The following is a 15,722-nucleotide window of genomic DNA, read 5'->3' as shown; positions in this document are numbered from 1 at the left end:
AAACCATTAACTTTTCTTGGAAAACTCCATCACACATATAATCCAGTCAACGTTGTCACATTAAGCAGAAACTTCCTACACTAGTAAATGTCTTCCCACTGTGTCTGTTATTCAAGAACACACAATCACAAAGCCTCAGTCCCAGAGGTTTCTATGGCTTTAAGGATGTCTTGAGGTCCAATACAATCTAGTTTTGTAGTGCTGATTGTAAAGAAGTGAAATACATAACAGTTCGGTGTTTGAAAGTTACTTTTAACACTGACATTTTTTGTTAAATAAAAGAATATCCAGTTCAGATTTTCTGTAAGCTTCAAAGGCCCATAATATTTGGTTAAATTTATTTCACCACATTTCTGTAGCCATCAACAAGTTAATATCACTTTTGTGGTTGGATTCTAGATTTCCCTTATGGTCAGACTGGTTAGAGTTAGTTCATTTCAATATATTGATTTCCCCAGTAGCTATTATGCATTGTCCAATCTTCTGGATGGACAAATGGAGATGCTAGTCTGTTTTATGGATTCCATCTGACAAGAACTGGATCAAAACATTGTGTTCTTTGGTTCTGAATTGTAAAACGTGAACAAAAAAATTAAGAGCATATACATTACAAACGTTTCTGGAGTAATTTTTGGTCAACGTCTTAAATAATTAGCTTTATATTATGTGGTATAAGTGATCTCAAGCACCAGGACAAAAGACAAATAAAGAGCACATCAGTACAAGAAATATATTTATGGGTGCTTTTGCAGAAAAAGAAACTTACAAAGCAGATGAATATTATTTCAAACCACTGAGTGGACAACAGAAAGAAGTCCCTTTCAATGTGAAGATTTTTACACACCCAAACTTAGCAATAACAGACATCGCCACTGAGTTACAATACATGCTAGTTATTCAAAATACTACTTCAAGAGTCTGATTTAATACAAAGCTGATGTCAGTTGAAAAGCAAGCAGAAAATCAAAGAATAAGATCCAAACAAATAAATAAAAACATCAACTCTGGAATTCTGTACACAGCGATTCAGATTTTCAATGTACAAAACATTTCTAAAAAAATGTCCGTAGCTTAGATGGCTGTTACAAATACGCTTCTTGGAGCAAGTCCTTGTCATTAGTATACAACAGGTCCACAGCAGTGCTCAAACATAGACGCTTCTGTTTCTGATGTCTGCAGAGGTTTTTCAGTCCTTTCAGTGATTAGTGTTTCTGGTTTCAACATATAAAAACACATTCAGCAAAATGTTTGAATCCAGGCTTTCAAAATGCTATGTTTTTTTTTCCCCAAATCAAAGTCAGGACTTGCTTTTTAATCAAATCACGGTTTAAGCAACAATCATTCCCGAGTCCTTTCTGAAATTTCACATTTTATCACCCTGCCAGTGGCTCGACAGAGAAAAGGCCGCATTTGCTGCTGTACAGTTACAGCCCTGATTTTTCTGAACCAGCATCAAACTGAGACAATGGGCTCCATGCAAGAACTTCTCCTGAGTGAGATTCACCAGGTTGATATTAACTGAGAATTTACAGTTACATAAAAGGAAAACAAACTATACAATCCACCAGCTCCATGGAAAAATATTATGGAATTAAAGTCATTTTAGGTTGTGGATAGTGTCAATTGCAGCTCCAGCTGGTTACATTACACATTATAGCCATCACACAGAGAAACTGCCCACTCAGTGGAGAGTCTCAAAACCAGGATTGGAACAGCATCCATGGATTGCATCAGTTTAGTTCATGATCATTTCAAAGCAGTTGTTGCAGGGCCTTCAGAGGAAAAGCAAAAGTGCTGCAGATGTGTGATTTAGGCTGTAAAAGGTGCGCAAGCAGGAGGCAGGTGTCAAAGTAAAAGTCATGTGAGTGCCAGGATTCTGGTTTCCTCTGAAGTTGTTGTTGTAATAAGATAAGTGTAACTTACAGTGTTTACAGTGTAGCCTGTTGATGTTATTCCCAGATACAATACAAAACAGTCTAATCCAACTGTTCCACTTTTATTAAAGCGATGTTAGATTCCTGTTTGAACTGACAGCAAAGAAAAATTGAGTATCATATTGGTGATGATGAACTGTCACTATGGTGACGGCGATTCTTGTTTTTTTTAACTGAGTTTAATGATTAAGGAAGAGCTGGTGTTCACAGCCCACTCCCACTGTGCAGACAAAGACAGGGAAACTTTGGGGGTATCAATATTAGAAATGTGTGAAAAGCTTTTGAATAAATTCATCTTTTATTCCAATGGCATAATCTAAAAACTGAACGATTTTAGAAGAAATTGAACTTTATCATCATTGTTTCAGGAGTGTTTGTTACTGAACGGTTCTGATCCAAACACACAGCTCCAGTAGTTAGAAAAACTATACATTTATGTTTACAATGGTAGGGCAGAAAAAACCTTTTCTTGGCAAACCAACCATTGGGCATGTAGTCACCACTTCTGGAATTTTATGCTGATCCAAATATGCAATTCTTTGCAGCAGTTTTCCAACAATGAGCTTTGTTTTATTTTATTTTATTTTAACCATTCTGCTAACTGAGAATGGTGGCAAAACATACGGGGATTCTTATACTGGTATTGACTAAAACACTGTTATAGCTCAGAGAAATAGGAAGGTATTGATTAATAATTACAAGTTTATAGAAACTAAGATCAACCTAAAAAAAGAATGATTAAAACAAATTATTTAACAACATTTATTTAGAAGGGATTTTCTGCAGTGTAAATTACATTCTTAATGTGTTTTTTGTACTTTATGCAGATTTTGTGTTTTTAGAACATCTTTAATGTGCTGCTATAACAAAACATTAATTTATTTAAAGACTTTTTACAAATCTTTACCAGCAGGGGAGCTAGTAAACAAAATGGTCTACCATTTACAGCGGACTAAACCCACGAGAAGTTACTGTTTGCTATGTTTCATCGTCTGATCCAAATGTTTCCGCTACACTCGATACAGATTTTGCATTTCCGTCTGGAAACGGCAACTTCTTAATCAAATATTGGGAGTAAAAAAAGTCAGAAATGTTTTGTTGAAAGCTTTAAAACATTCTTGCACGAGACCCATTGTCATGCATGGACTTCATGTTAGAGGTATGCTCCTCTCCAAGGAAACGTTATACTGACAATAGTAACAATAAAGCCCCCCAGGCACTGTAATGGCACTTTAAATGCCTGCTACTTTGAGTCCTATTGTAATTTCACTATCAGATTCAATGAATTTAAAAATGACCTGATGAGTGTTTGAGCCAATAAAATACATTTCAACTTTCAGCCCTTTTCTGGTTGAACTTGGTCTGTTGGCTGTAGAACAGATGTACTGAGGGGTCATGTGCTCAGTGCTGCTAATTTCCACCTTACAAAAGAGAATCAGCAGCGCACGGGCAATAAGATACGACTCGTGTTGATTCATCTTTAAACACCTAAAGTCATTGAGGCAGGATGTGGTGTTCTGCACAGGTCTGCCCTTGCTTTATACAGAGCAGAGCTAAACATTAGGGTGGCTCAACAACATATGAGGGCATGTGAAAACATTCATGTGCCTTAGCTAAACGGTGCACACTGGCTAAAATCTGAGCTGATGGACTGGACGATTGAGCCTTCGAAGCTCTCAGTCTTCTGACTCCGAGACAGACCCTTTTGGCATGGCTCCATGGTAACGGCTACACCCACGCCGCTCCGCCCTGATGTCATGTGGGTGACCTCCGACCAGCTGTCTGTCTCTGGGTCATAGCTCTCCACACTGTCCAGGAAAGTGTTGCCATCGTAGCCTCCTGTAAAGATGATGTTGGTGTTTTAGTTTGAGTTTATTACAAAATGATTTAAGACTCTAGTGTCTAATACTATAGACCAAAACACTTTTTTTTTTTTTACTTTTTCCAATGTTTTCACCTAACAACCACAAGTTTAATCTATTTTATTGTGACTTTAGCAGTGGCATACATTCGTATTCTTCTCCCTTCTCTCTCTGGTGCATCCTTAATTTTGGAAGATTGGTTCAGGAAAATTAATATACAAATATACCCACCTCTCTTCAGATTAAAAGAATATATATATTTTTTTGCTTCTACTTCAAAGTTACACACTACATTCTCAAGGCAATATTGTAGTACACAACAACTTTTTGGATGAATCTGATAAAGTTTTGCTCACGTTTTAAGGACTCACGGTCCATGTAAACAAAGTTTTTAAAATAATAAGAATTATTGCTTCTTATCTACACTGTTATTTCTATGATATGCGCCAGGCTAATATTACTCTTTGGTCAAGCCTCAACTCACCTAACACATAAATACGTCCATGTAAAGCGGTGACTCCCAGGGCACTGCGCCTGTGCCTCATGGAGGCGGCATAGCTCCACGTATCCGTTTCCACGTCGTAGCGCTCCACTGTGTTCAGCTGGTTGGTGCCGTCGTATCCACCCATCACAAAAATTTGATTACCCAGCGCACACACACCTAAAAGAAAAAAAGATCGGTTTAAATTGCATTATCTAAAAATAGAAAGAGTCAAATAGAATTGTTTATGCTTCACTTTTATATGAGAGGTAAATATCTCAACATACTGCATGTTAAATCGGTTTTCTAAAGATAAGTGTATAAGTTCAGTAGATAACTTATGAATTTTTCATGTTACGCAGAAGTGATGCCAGACCCTGTAGGGATGGACACAGTCAGTTTCCACTGCTCTAAGCAGAGGCGACACTGAAGTGGACCGACTTCAAGACTAAAAATACATTTCTAGAAAGAACTTAGTCTAACAGGAAAGTTTAATGTCCTGCATCACCAGCCTCATTCTGGCCTGAATCAAACACCCCCACTGTTCATGTTAGCATAAACCATGAAGTCTAGAAACAGGCAGATGTTTCTAGACTTTAAAAACAAAGTGAGGAAAATTGCACAACCAGTTGAATAACTTTCCAGACTCTCAGTTCACAGAGTTTATCATTACAAAGCCGTTTTTCCCTCCTCCTCCTTCCTTACCAGCTCCAGACCGCACAGTGTTCATGGGGGCCATGGTCCTCCACTCGTCCTTCTCTGGGTAGTAGCACTCACAGGAGCTGAGCCGGTTGGCGCCGTCGAAACCCCCGACGGCGTAAAGCAGTCGGTTGATCACCGCAACACCCACACCAATACGGCGCGTTAACATTGGGGCTACCAGCTGCCACTGGTCCCGCTCCGGATCATACCTGTGAACACATGATTGTGTTTGATGTTGCCGTTGTAACTCGAGCAAACTGTTTGTGCACTGAGATTTTTGTGAGAAGTCACAAAAAGTGAACATACTTTATTTCAGTAAACTATTGAAATTCCAGTGCTGTTTTTATACAGTTTTCTGCTCATTCTCAGAAATCAGCTCAAAATTCTAAGACACAATTATTCTTTCCTTCTATCAATTTAATGTAAAGAATGAAGACAAATCAGAATGTGTACCTTCTTTGGCACAGATTTCTTCCCCCTCCCCAAGGTTGGCAGTTAGCTGCAATAAATCACATGTTTGTTCCACAAATGCCACTACCTAAGAATTAAAACAGGTTGGGCATGTTCCTCTTTCAAAGTGATACTGCCTTGCTCTGTGAATTTTGTCTGGATTAGTGCCAGAGTTTGGATCTATTTCATCCGTAAATGCAGTTCTGTTTGAAATTAAAGATTGCACCACATATACCTACAACAGACAACTACAGTGAGACAAAACTGAGGTAAATGTTTGATTTCTGTTTCGGTCATAATGCACCACTCACAAACTGAACTATTGTTCATGAGAGAAGTAGAAATAAATTTAGGAACAAAGGTGCCTTGTAGATCTAGTCAAGCACCTGATTTTTTTTTTTAATACTGCATCAAGTTACAACCACATGCTATTTTTTTTTGTTTGCTGGGATTTTACATTCACCAAACCTATTGAATGTCACTTGTTTTCCTAATATGATGCAGCCCTATGCCAACTACATCAATACTAAGGCTAAACTAATTGCTATTAAGATTTTCTTTAATAGCAATTAAAGAGTATTCCTCTTTAAAGTAAAGAGGAATACAAATTCATGCCACACTTCTCAAATTGTTTATGAAATCATTTCAAAACCATGTACCATTCTTTTCTATTTAATAATTAGATACTTTATGTTGTTCTGTCATATAAAATTCCCATAAATAAACATGATTATCGGATAGTTTTAGTACTATCCGATAATTTTGGTACAGACCAAAAGTTTGGACACACAGTTGTGTCTAAACTTTTGGTCTGTACTGTAGCTGTAATCTGTAATGTGACACTGTGTGAAAATGTTCAGTTAGGTAATGTTTGCAGGACAGGATTGTAGCTGGGTCTTTCTGGCTCTGCTACCATAATCTCAGTGCAGGTGTTTTGCCTCAAGCGAAGAAACTGAGAAAAACATTATTGTTTTTTTTTTCTTTTTAAATATTGTGTCAACTTGCAAAATACTGCATTAAAGAAAATCCATACCAACACTATTCAGTGTTGCAGAAGTAAGACATATAAATAACCCTGAGCTAATAAAAATAAAATAAAATAGAAAAAAAAAAGGAAGTGAAGTGAAACGGGAAGTGAAACAGCACCAGATAAATTCCAGGAAGTTTCTTTTACTTAAGGTTAGCATGCAGACTACATGCCAAAAACTTAAGTCTGTGCTATAAATATCAGCTTCTGGGCAGAGGCAAACCACAGAAACTCAAACATAATGACATCAAATCCCATTGGGCCAAGAAGCTTCACATCAAAACACACTTGTAAAGCAAATTGCACCTGTTGGTATCAACTTCAATCGGTCAAGCTCAGTTACTCACCTTTCCACGCTGTTGTGATGGATGCACCCATGTGAACCGCCAACCGCATAAATCATGCCATCGATGACGCCGACCCCAATTCGGTTTCTTGGAACGCTCATTGGTGCACACGGGTGCCAGCAGTTGTTCATAGGGTTGTAGCAGTCCAACGCGTTGGAGTCCATGTTCCCGTCAGGTGCGTTGTTTCTGCCGCCGACGGCGTAGAAGAGTCCGCTGATGACGCAGGCTGTCAGCCCACTGCGGGGAACCTGCAGGTCAGCCAGCCTCAGCCAGGCGCCTGTACAGGGGTTGTAGGCCTCCAGGTAGCTGAGAGACTGGCGAAAATATCCCCCTGCGGTGTAGATGAGCTGCGGTACCTTGGGTGTTCGGCAAGGAACGGCTTTGGTGGGTTTGTGGAGTGTGAGGTCCTGGAAGATCTGAGCCAAGTAGTCTTTACACTCAGGGTCCCAGTCCAAAGACTGGAGCTGCGCCTGCAGGAAGTTGGGAGTGAGGGAATGGCAGCGGACAGCCTGGAGTAAGGCCTGGACGTAAGGTCGCCGGTTCTCCTGGTCGTAGCGCACCCAGGCCACGCAGGCCTGGAAGACCTCGGACTCGCAGCGCACGTTGAGCTCATCGCGGCTGATGAGGTTGACTAGCTGGCACTGGGACAAGTTGAAAAACTCCTCCTGGGTTGCAACCTGGGAGAGGAAGTGGAGATTATTTTTGTCATACCAGTGCTTGTAGGAATGTCTTTGTAATTCAAGTACTGACGTATTAAGTAAGACTTGATGAAGCATTTTTTTATGACACCCCACTGCCTTTGGCAAATCAGACACAAAGCAATGCAGAAATCACTGAAACATGAGCTCCAACTCTGTGAACAAACACCAAGAGTGTTTTCACACCTGACAGTCCGATAGACTTGGTTTGAGTGGGACCCATGTTTAACGAACCCGAAACAAAACACCCTCACCTGTAGTGGCGTTCCATCAAGAACCACTGAAGAAAACGACACAAAAACCTCCGAACAAGAAACTGAAACAACTTCCTTCTTCACAAAATATAAACGAAAAAGGAGTATTAGCAGATTTTAGCAGATGTAAAATTTCTCTTTGGTAAAACACCATGAGCCATTTCACCCTCTAGTTTTAAGACTCTCGCGTTTGTTTTCGTTCTATTTGCCCAAAATGCTGTGCGCTACAATTTGTTTTCTGCTTTTGCAGCGGTCTTCAATCCACATAAGCATTCGAACAACACCAGAGTTCACTTAAACTGAACTTAGGCTTAAGTTTGTAGGTGGACCAGAGTTTGCTTTTTTAGGTCTGTGTCACAGTTCAATTGTGCATTCACACCTCTCCAAACAAATTGAACTTTCTATAAAAATTAACTAGAGTTTGATTAAAGCAGAGTCAACAGGTCTGGTGTAAATGCACCCTGAACTGCACTCTTATTTCCTTTATTTTCAAGCATAAACCCATCTTTTGCAGTAAGTAGTGCTCCAACCTCAAGTAAACCCTGTTACAAAAAATCATGACTGCATTCTCAGAACATACAGGTGTGTAGGCACTCAAAGAGAAACTATTGACAAACTAAAGCTGTACGAACTTGTTTACCACACAGCACTTCCACCGTTTCAGTACAAAGCTTCTCTTAAGTAGGGGTATTAAACTTTAACGTCAACAGTTCTTCATTTCATCTATGTTTCAGTTCTGAAAGGGAACCTCATTGGTTTTGTTTCTGAAATATTCCTCTTCTGGCCGTACCTGGCTGAAGTTCATGTAGATGTATTCTCTGGCCTTCTGGTGGAGCTCCGTGCAATCGATCTGCTCAGCAAAGCTGGCGATGCCGATGGCGTTGCTGGGGTCGAGCTGCTGGACGAGGAAGTCGCAGCAGGCCTTGACCACGCTGTCTATCTGATACATGACGGCGCCGTTCATCACATGGATGACGCACTTCTCCCCCACAGAGATGCTGGCAGTGTAGGCAAACTCAATCAATCGGTCCATAACCTAAGCGGGAAGTAGGGCAGGGTTAGGGTCAAAAAAGGAAAAATAAAACTGCTTAAATCCTTTCATTTCTGCCAACAGGGAACAGAGATTAGCTTTGATGAGTCACACACGGTGCCATTGTTTGAATGTGAGCCACATAGCATAGTAGTACAGTGCCTCGACAAACTATTCTCACCCACTGAACTCTATAAACACAAACTTCTCATATTTTATTTGGATTCTTTTTGTGACAAGTAGTGTGGAAATGTGATTCAGAAGAAAATTGATACATGTTTTTATTTGTGGTGGGAGCTGATTAAAAGTTCAGAGTTAATTGCAGGGTCTATAAATAATTAATTGCAATAACATTCTAATAGAAACCTATGTGTTCAACAAAATAAGCAATGTTTTCAATTTAAAAAAACGTATTTATTGAATAAATAGATATACAAGTTCAACAACAAAGATATTTATTGCTTTTAAATCCGTTGTTTAGGTTAATGGGTAAAAATGCTGTTATGACCATGCAGCTTTCCAGTAATTTCTTTGAAAATATATTTCTTTTGAAATGCGTAAATTGACATTCGCGATGGGGACGTCGGTGCTTGCAACGGGTTTTGCATTGAGATTGTATTTCAGGCATAAATAGCTTCTGTGGTAGGTCAATTAATTTTAGCATAACAGCAGTCTTTTCCAGTGTCCTGTTAGATTGTTTTGGAAGCAAAAATGAATTTGTTTTTGGCCCAGAAAAGAAGTTTTGTGTTTGTGGATACTGTTTGTGTGTTAGATTTAAGGGCGACTAGAAACGTGGATACAAAGGTTCTGTCTGCAACCTCTGTATGTAAAAAAAATAAATAAAAAAAAAAGCTTGTGCATGTAATTTTCCAAATTAATAAGTTAAAGTTTCAGCCCTAGTTTTATATTTTTACAAATAAAAGTGTTGAAAAGTGCATAATGCAACACACAGTAATCAGATACCCGTAAAAAAAAAAAAAATCAAGAGTAACCTATTTCTTTAAGACATCTTCTGGGTGGTAAATAGAGTAATTTAGTCTCAGTAAAAATCCAGCTGTTCTGGATTTAAAGAGCCTTGTGAAGACCAAATTACAGAGCACAAACTGATCTGTTAACAGATGTTTTCCACAGAAGAACAGGCAAATATTTCCATCTCCAGAGGTGCAAAACTGGCACAGACACACCCCAAAGACCTGCTACTGTAGCTGTAGTGAAAGGTGGTTCTCCAAAGGATTGATATATGATGGCTGAATTTAAGTGCACTTTGAATTTTTAAGATTTTAATTGTCAAAAATAATGAAATCATTTTGCTCAAAACTATTTATTACTTTGTGTTGGTCTATCACATAAAGTACACTGAGGTTTATGGACCTTATGTGACAAAATAAGGAAAAGTTAAAGTGGTTTTCTGACTCATTCAGATGAGACTGAATAAGATAAGACTGATAAGGCGAGACGGTGACGGCAGAAAATGGGACCAGATTTGCCTGATTTTCTTTTTTCCAGAGAAAAGTCTGATTCAACTAAGCAACTAAGACACTTTTGTTTCTAAAAACAAAAGCTTTTAGAAACAAAAGCTTTTGTTTCACCTAGCTTTTGTTTCTAGGTGAAACAAAAGCTGACTTTTTAGGTTCTATGTTTACCACAACTGATCAGACCTACATTCTTTCTACAGAATAATAGCTATGTGGCACACAGCGTTACCATCTGATGTTATCTGTAAATCAACCAAGAGAGACAATTCACATGTTGAAACCTCAAGAGTCAAACCAAATAAGTGGGATGGTTGATGTGCTTTTACCACAGCATTTATCATAAAACCCCCATGTCGTTACTGTAAATCTGATCGATTAATACTTAAACAGACAGCAGTGCTATTAAACTCTGGCTTACTCTGGGATGAATCCCTTCAATGGAAACCAGCTCCATGCCGCACTCCTTCAGGCCGTTGGTGAACATGGCGCGGAAGACGGGCGACGACGAGGCCAGCACCACCTTGTGAGCCACGAAGTCCACTGCCTCCAGGTCGTTGTAGCGCACGCGCAGGGTGACGTCGCACAGCTGCTTCTCCAGGCGCAGCTCGTTCATGATGGCGAAGGCGGCCGAGGTGTGGCTCTCCAACGTGTAGCTGAAGACGCGGTGACCGTTGCGCGTGGATGGAGTCACCAGCGCCTTGCATTCTGTCAGGCACTCTGTCATTTCCTATCTTGCCACTCTGCTCCACCGCAAACCTCTCTCATGAACTGCGGTCGACGTGATGCGGCATCCCTGCACCTCATGCAGACACGGGTAAAATAAAGAAGGGATTTAAAGGCAGGGGGCGAGATGGTGACGACAGAAAACGGGACCAGATTTGCCTGATTTTCTTTTTTCCAGAGAAAAGTCTTTCAATTATGCATTAAGGCATCACGATATTTGGATCCAAGTTTTTCCTCAGTGCTAGATATGGAGTCATACAGAGCTCCAACATGGTAAAAGTTTTTCAAATGAAGAATTCTTCTGGTGATGTTGCAGATAACCTGGGACTGTGACTCAGAGCGATCGTGTTCAGCTCAACTGTTAGTTTTGGCTGCACTGATGCTTTTCTTTCCACTTTTCACAGAGCTTATTATAAACTTCTTAGTCATTCCTTAAAGGGAAAAAAAAGGAGGTGGCGGCCCACTTTCAAAGAGAAAGTTAAAAAAAACAAGGTATTAACATTTGGCTGAGAGAAGACGAGGCAGATAGTGAGATTAGGCAGTTAGAAGGTTGTTGACCCTGAACAGCAACAAATGGGTCAGATGCCAAATGTGTTACACGCGTCACTTGGTGTCCCTTGGACCCGAGTCGGGACAGCTGACAGTGCTGCTTTGCCTGAGGCGCTTTCCTTGGAGTTGCCCAACTCTGGAATTCAACTGGGAAGAGAAGAAGACGAGATTTAAACTGATGAGTGGAGGCTTTCTAATTCATTCATATGGAAACATTTGACAAGCGTGGCATGTTTTCATATCCAGCCCTGTTAACTTTGACACTCCTAAATAAAATGAAGAGAAGCAGTTGCCTTTAGAGGTCAACTAATTGATAATAGTTTAAATCCAGCTGTTCTCTGAGGGGCTTTGTCGTATGGCTACGTTATAAAACTGTAGCCATACAGTTTCTTTCCACTCATTTTCACTTTATAATGAGTGAAAAGACTTGAAAAATTATGTTCATAGCAATTTACCATTTAATCTGACTGTGCTTGACATATTTTTACCTTCTTTGAGTCGATCACATAAAATGTCAGTAAACCAAACGTGGCAAAATCAGAAAAGATTCAAAGGTTTAGGAAGATATTTCTGTGACAAACTTTGTGTAAACACGGACCTTAATTTATAATTAACAAGTCTGTTCAAAAACAATCACAAAGTTTATAAATAACTGGATTCAACCACTGACTCAAGCACCAACACAACAATAAAAAAATGAAAAACATTAATTGGAAACAAAACCATCCAGCTGTGATAATCAGGGCTATGACTGCAAACAGAGAATAAGGAGGAAGAGGGGAGTCCTGCTTGGGATAAACTGGGCTTGAGTCCAGCCGGCCAGCATGACTTGGTTTTTACTCTGTCCTGTGACCCGTCTAAATGGGGCTGGAAAAGAAGGAACACTTCACACAAAAACACAACCACAACGATGTCTGAAAGGACCTTTAACAACCCCAACAAAGTTCATTCGCACATTATAACAATTCAACCATGACCTATGGTCGTGGTTTTATACTGCATAACCCTGCTGATTGGTTGGATGGAAAATCTTGGGTGAAATCAGCTTTTAAAAGTGAATGAAAAATGAAACTCGTGGAAGTTAACAGGGGGAATCCTGTGAAGAGATTCATTAAAATCATCGCCTCACACCACTGTGATTCTAACTTCTTCCTTTCAGAGCATGACCTGCATGCAACAGTGAACTAACAGTAACAGTCTGGTGATCGCTGATCACGGCAAAGCAACAAGGAGGCAGTGAGAGTTCAGTTATACAACACGGCTAAGTTGCATACAAGCACCCATAAGCTGCATGCCTATGCACTTATCACAGATCAGCTTGTTTTCTCTGAGCAGCTTCTGCTGTCGACAATTAATGATGTGCGCAAGGTCAACGCAGAGCCTGTCATAAGTTAGTCAGCCACTTAGACTGCTATAATATGAAGCGTGTTGTGATTCAGATTTACCTCAGTGCTTTTCCCCCTGCAAAGTTCTGAGTAAAGCATTTTCAGAGAAGAACATATTGCTCAACTCCTCCCGCCTCGCTCCGTCTCCCTCTGTGCAAGGCGCAAAAATTTCTGAATGGCAAACGGGCTTCTCATGCACGACCCTGGATCTGCTGACAATCTCTCATACTTTACTAATAGTTTCACAAGGGGAAAGTACAAAATTTGAGTAATGACTACAAATATTTTGCCTCAGTTTTATTAGAGAAAATTAGTTTTATCAGAACCCACGTAGAGCAAAGCAAGCAGAATCTTTGATGTTTAATTATGCAAAGTCTCTATTTGCAGTTCCAGACAGGCTTTATGAACAAATTAATCTCCAACTTTAACAGATAAGAAATTTGGATCACTATTAAGCCTATCGCAATAAGCAATTGTTTTTCTGGCGTGTCTCTTCCTATGAGAGACTGGACAACAAACTGCTTCAACCTGGTGAACTGGTCTCAACTATTTTAAAGGCCAGTTTTGTTTACAGAGGCTTCAGAATCCACTTCATATCTAATTTCAGAATTTTTCTTTATTTACTTTAGATATTTAAAATGTCTTCCAGTTCCAGTGTAAAAATGATCTCTGAGAGTGAGTATTTGTTTTATTATGTTACTTGAAATTAGACTCAAAGCAGCAATATCATTAACTTGACCCGATAACTTCTGGGACAATTTATTGTCTAGCAAAATTAATTACTGTGACAGGCTTAATAAAGCTGCATAAATAAAGTTCTGCTCCAACACAATGGGTCCAATGAACTAGCCATAAAAGCACTTTAGCGTTTGAGCTGCGAATGCTGAATCATGGTGGTGCTGGCAGCATCATGCTGTGGGGTTTATTTACATAAGCAGGAAGCAGGAAGTTGGTCAGAGCTGATCGGAAGATGGACGAAACTAAACACAAAACAACCCTGTTACACTCTGGGAGAGTAGATTAAAGCATTTTGTTCCGTAGGAATGACAAGTCAATGTCCAGAACTAAATGTGCGATGATCACAAGTTCCAACTTTGACCCTGCAACCCCTGCAGAGGTGAATCAAATGAGTGCATTTCAGCAGGAAACGACCCATCACCTAGGATTCTCTTTAGCTTATAGTGACTAGTCGAAAGAGAAACAAACGCACACGACTGTGCATTGTATAACCCACAGAAGAGCGTCCCCGCTCAGTGACTCATCGTGAAGTTCTCCCCCAGCCAACAGTGGAACTGGATGTACCAAAACACGACCCAGAAGTGGGGCTAGTCCTTACATAAGCCCGAACGGAATTAGATTTCCGCGCTATCTACCTGCCCTCCTTCACACAAATCGCCGCTCACCCCCGCTTCGCTCCTGGCACTAAAAAAGGTCACCATCTCCTGGCTTGTTTTCATCCAAATATCACAGGGAACTGGCGTGGAAAACCCGAAACAGGCGCGACACAGTCGTCTGGGAGTTTGTAAAGGACGGCAGTGTCGCGATAAAACGCGTTATCGCGGACAATAAATTAAAGAAAATGGGAAATAGAGCTGACAGCAGGACCCTAATAATAGAAGGCTGTAAGGCGACGACAGCCGCACAAACATCCTAACAAAACCATGCCTCAAACTATTTCTGCTACGAACCACCTGCTCGTTTATCAAAGCGGTCCATAAAAGTATTAACTGTCACTGAGACGATATATTTCTGAAAAAGAAAGGAAACTCACGTAGTCTGGCTCAATTCCTCCATCATGGTACCGATCTGTGGCTACATAGGAGGGAGGAGGGGTGGGGAAGCTGTAACTCACCGTGACTAAGCATTGTGCCGAGCCTCCCGTTGGCCTTCATAATAAAAGCTTCCTCCAGCGCGCGAGGACCGCCTCCGTTGACGTGTAAAGGAGAGCGAGGGCGTCGCGACTCCGGGGGCTTTTATTGTGAACGAATTCTCAGAATGACGGAAAAGCAAGCCAGAACTATATTCAGTGCCAAAACATGCAGCCTATTCAACTTTACTGTTCAATGTAAAGTAAACTCTGCAGTACAGAGATTTGGGAGTTGATGAAATCCCATCCAGTCGCAGAAAACACACAGTTATTTTTTGATTCAAGAAAACTATAATAGAAAAACAAATTTGTATAGGAAATTTATAGCAAAGCAAACACTGCAGTGCTAACAAGATACTAATTGCATCAATAACCCAACTAAACAATATTTTTAATAAATAACTGATCTCATAAGCCACACTGCTTCTGTTATGTAAGAATTGTTTACCTCAAACTTGCCTCTCAAATGTTTTTCTTCACAGTAAATATGTTTGAGAACAGCTCACACACAGTGTCGCAGCATGAAAGAAATCACTCTGCTCCAGGCTGGTGCTGACGCATCAGTTTGTGTCTCTTTCACAATATATGTAATCTAGTTCAGGTCAGTAAGGTGTCGTGGAGCAACATTTCCTTCTCAAGCCATAGGTGGCGCCAAAGCTTAACATTTAGAGTTTATAGGTCCAACGATTTGCTGCTCTAACATGAGGTGTGTCACGTAAGATGTCTCAGTGAACTAAGCATGTGTCCCTTGTCAACCTTGACAAATGACCTACAGCTTTTAGCGTCCAACGCAATTTATTGTATGACTTCAACAGCAGGAAGGAAGTCCTGACTATTTGACCTCTATCAGCAGGTACTTTTCTGGTGGATACAGTCAACATCTGGGAGGACATTTGCATCGGTGCAAAAAAATGGTGCTTTATTGTAACAGAGCCAAG

General features: G+C 40.2%; 1 protein-coding gene across 4 annotated transcripts; it reads right to left on the bottom strand.

The window, feature by feature from the left end:
• Positions 1–716: 716 nt before the first annotated feature.
• On the bottom strand, positions 717–15,342 carry keap1b (kelch-like ECH-associated protein 1b). 4 transcript variants are annotated; one of them, XM_044114018.1, is made up of 7 exons: positions 15,233–15,342; positions 10,679–11,679; positions 8,546–8,791; positions 6,804–7,480; positions 4,983–5,188; positions 4,281–4,457; positions 717–3,773 (listed from the first exon to the last, which is right to left on the bottom strand). In XM_044114018.1, exons 2-7 carry the CDS (start codon positions 10,982–10,984, stop codon positions 3,544–3,546), a joined length of 1,842 nt encoding a protein of 613 aa, XP_043969953.1. In that variant the 5' UTR covers positions 10,985–11,679; positions 15,233–15,342; the 3' UTR covers positions 717–3,543. The 4 variants fall into 4 exon arrangements, with proteins under 4 accessions (XP_043969953.1, XP_043969956.1, XP_043969954.1 ...); XM_044114021.1 differs by lacking the exon at positions 15,233–15,342 and adding an exon at positions 14,770–14,817; XM_044114019.1 differs by lacking the exon at positions 15,233–15,342 and adding an exon at positions 14,689–14,771.
• Between the last annotated feature and the right edge of the window lie 380 nt (positions 15,343–15,722).

This window comes from Gambusia affinis, linkage group LG04 (assembly GCF_019740435.1).
Source record: "Gambusia affinis linkage group LG04, SWU_Gaff_1.0, whole genome shotgun sequence".
In the NCBI taxonomy this organism is placed as follows: domain Eukaryota; kingdom Metazoa; phylum Chordata; class Actinopteri; order Cyprinodontiformes; family Poeciliidae; genus Gambusia; species Gambusia affinis.
This window is presented reverse-complemented; position numbering and strand designations above follow the sequence as displayed.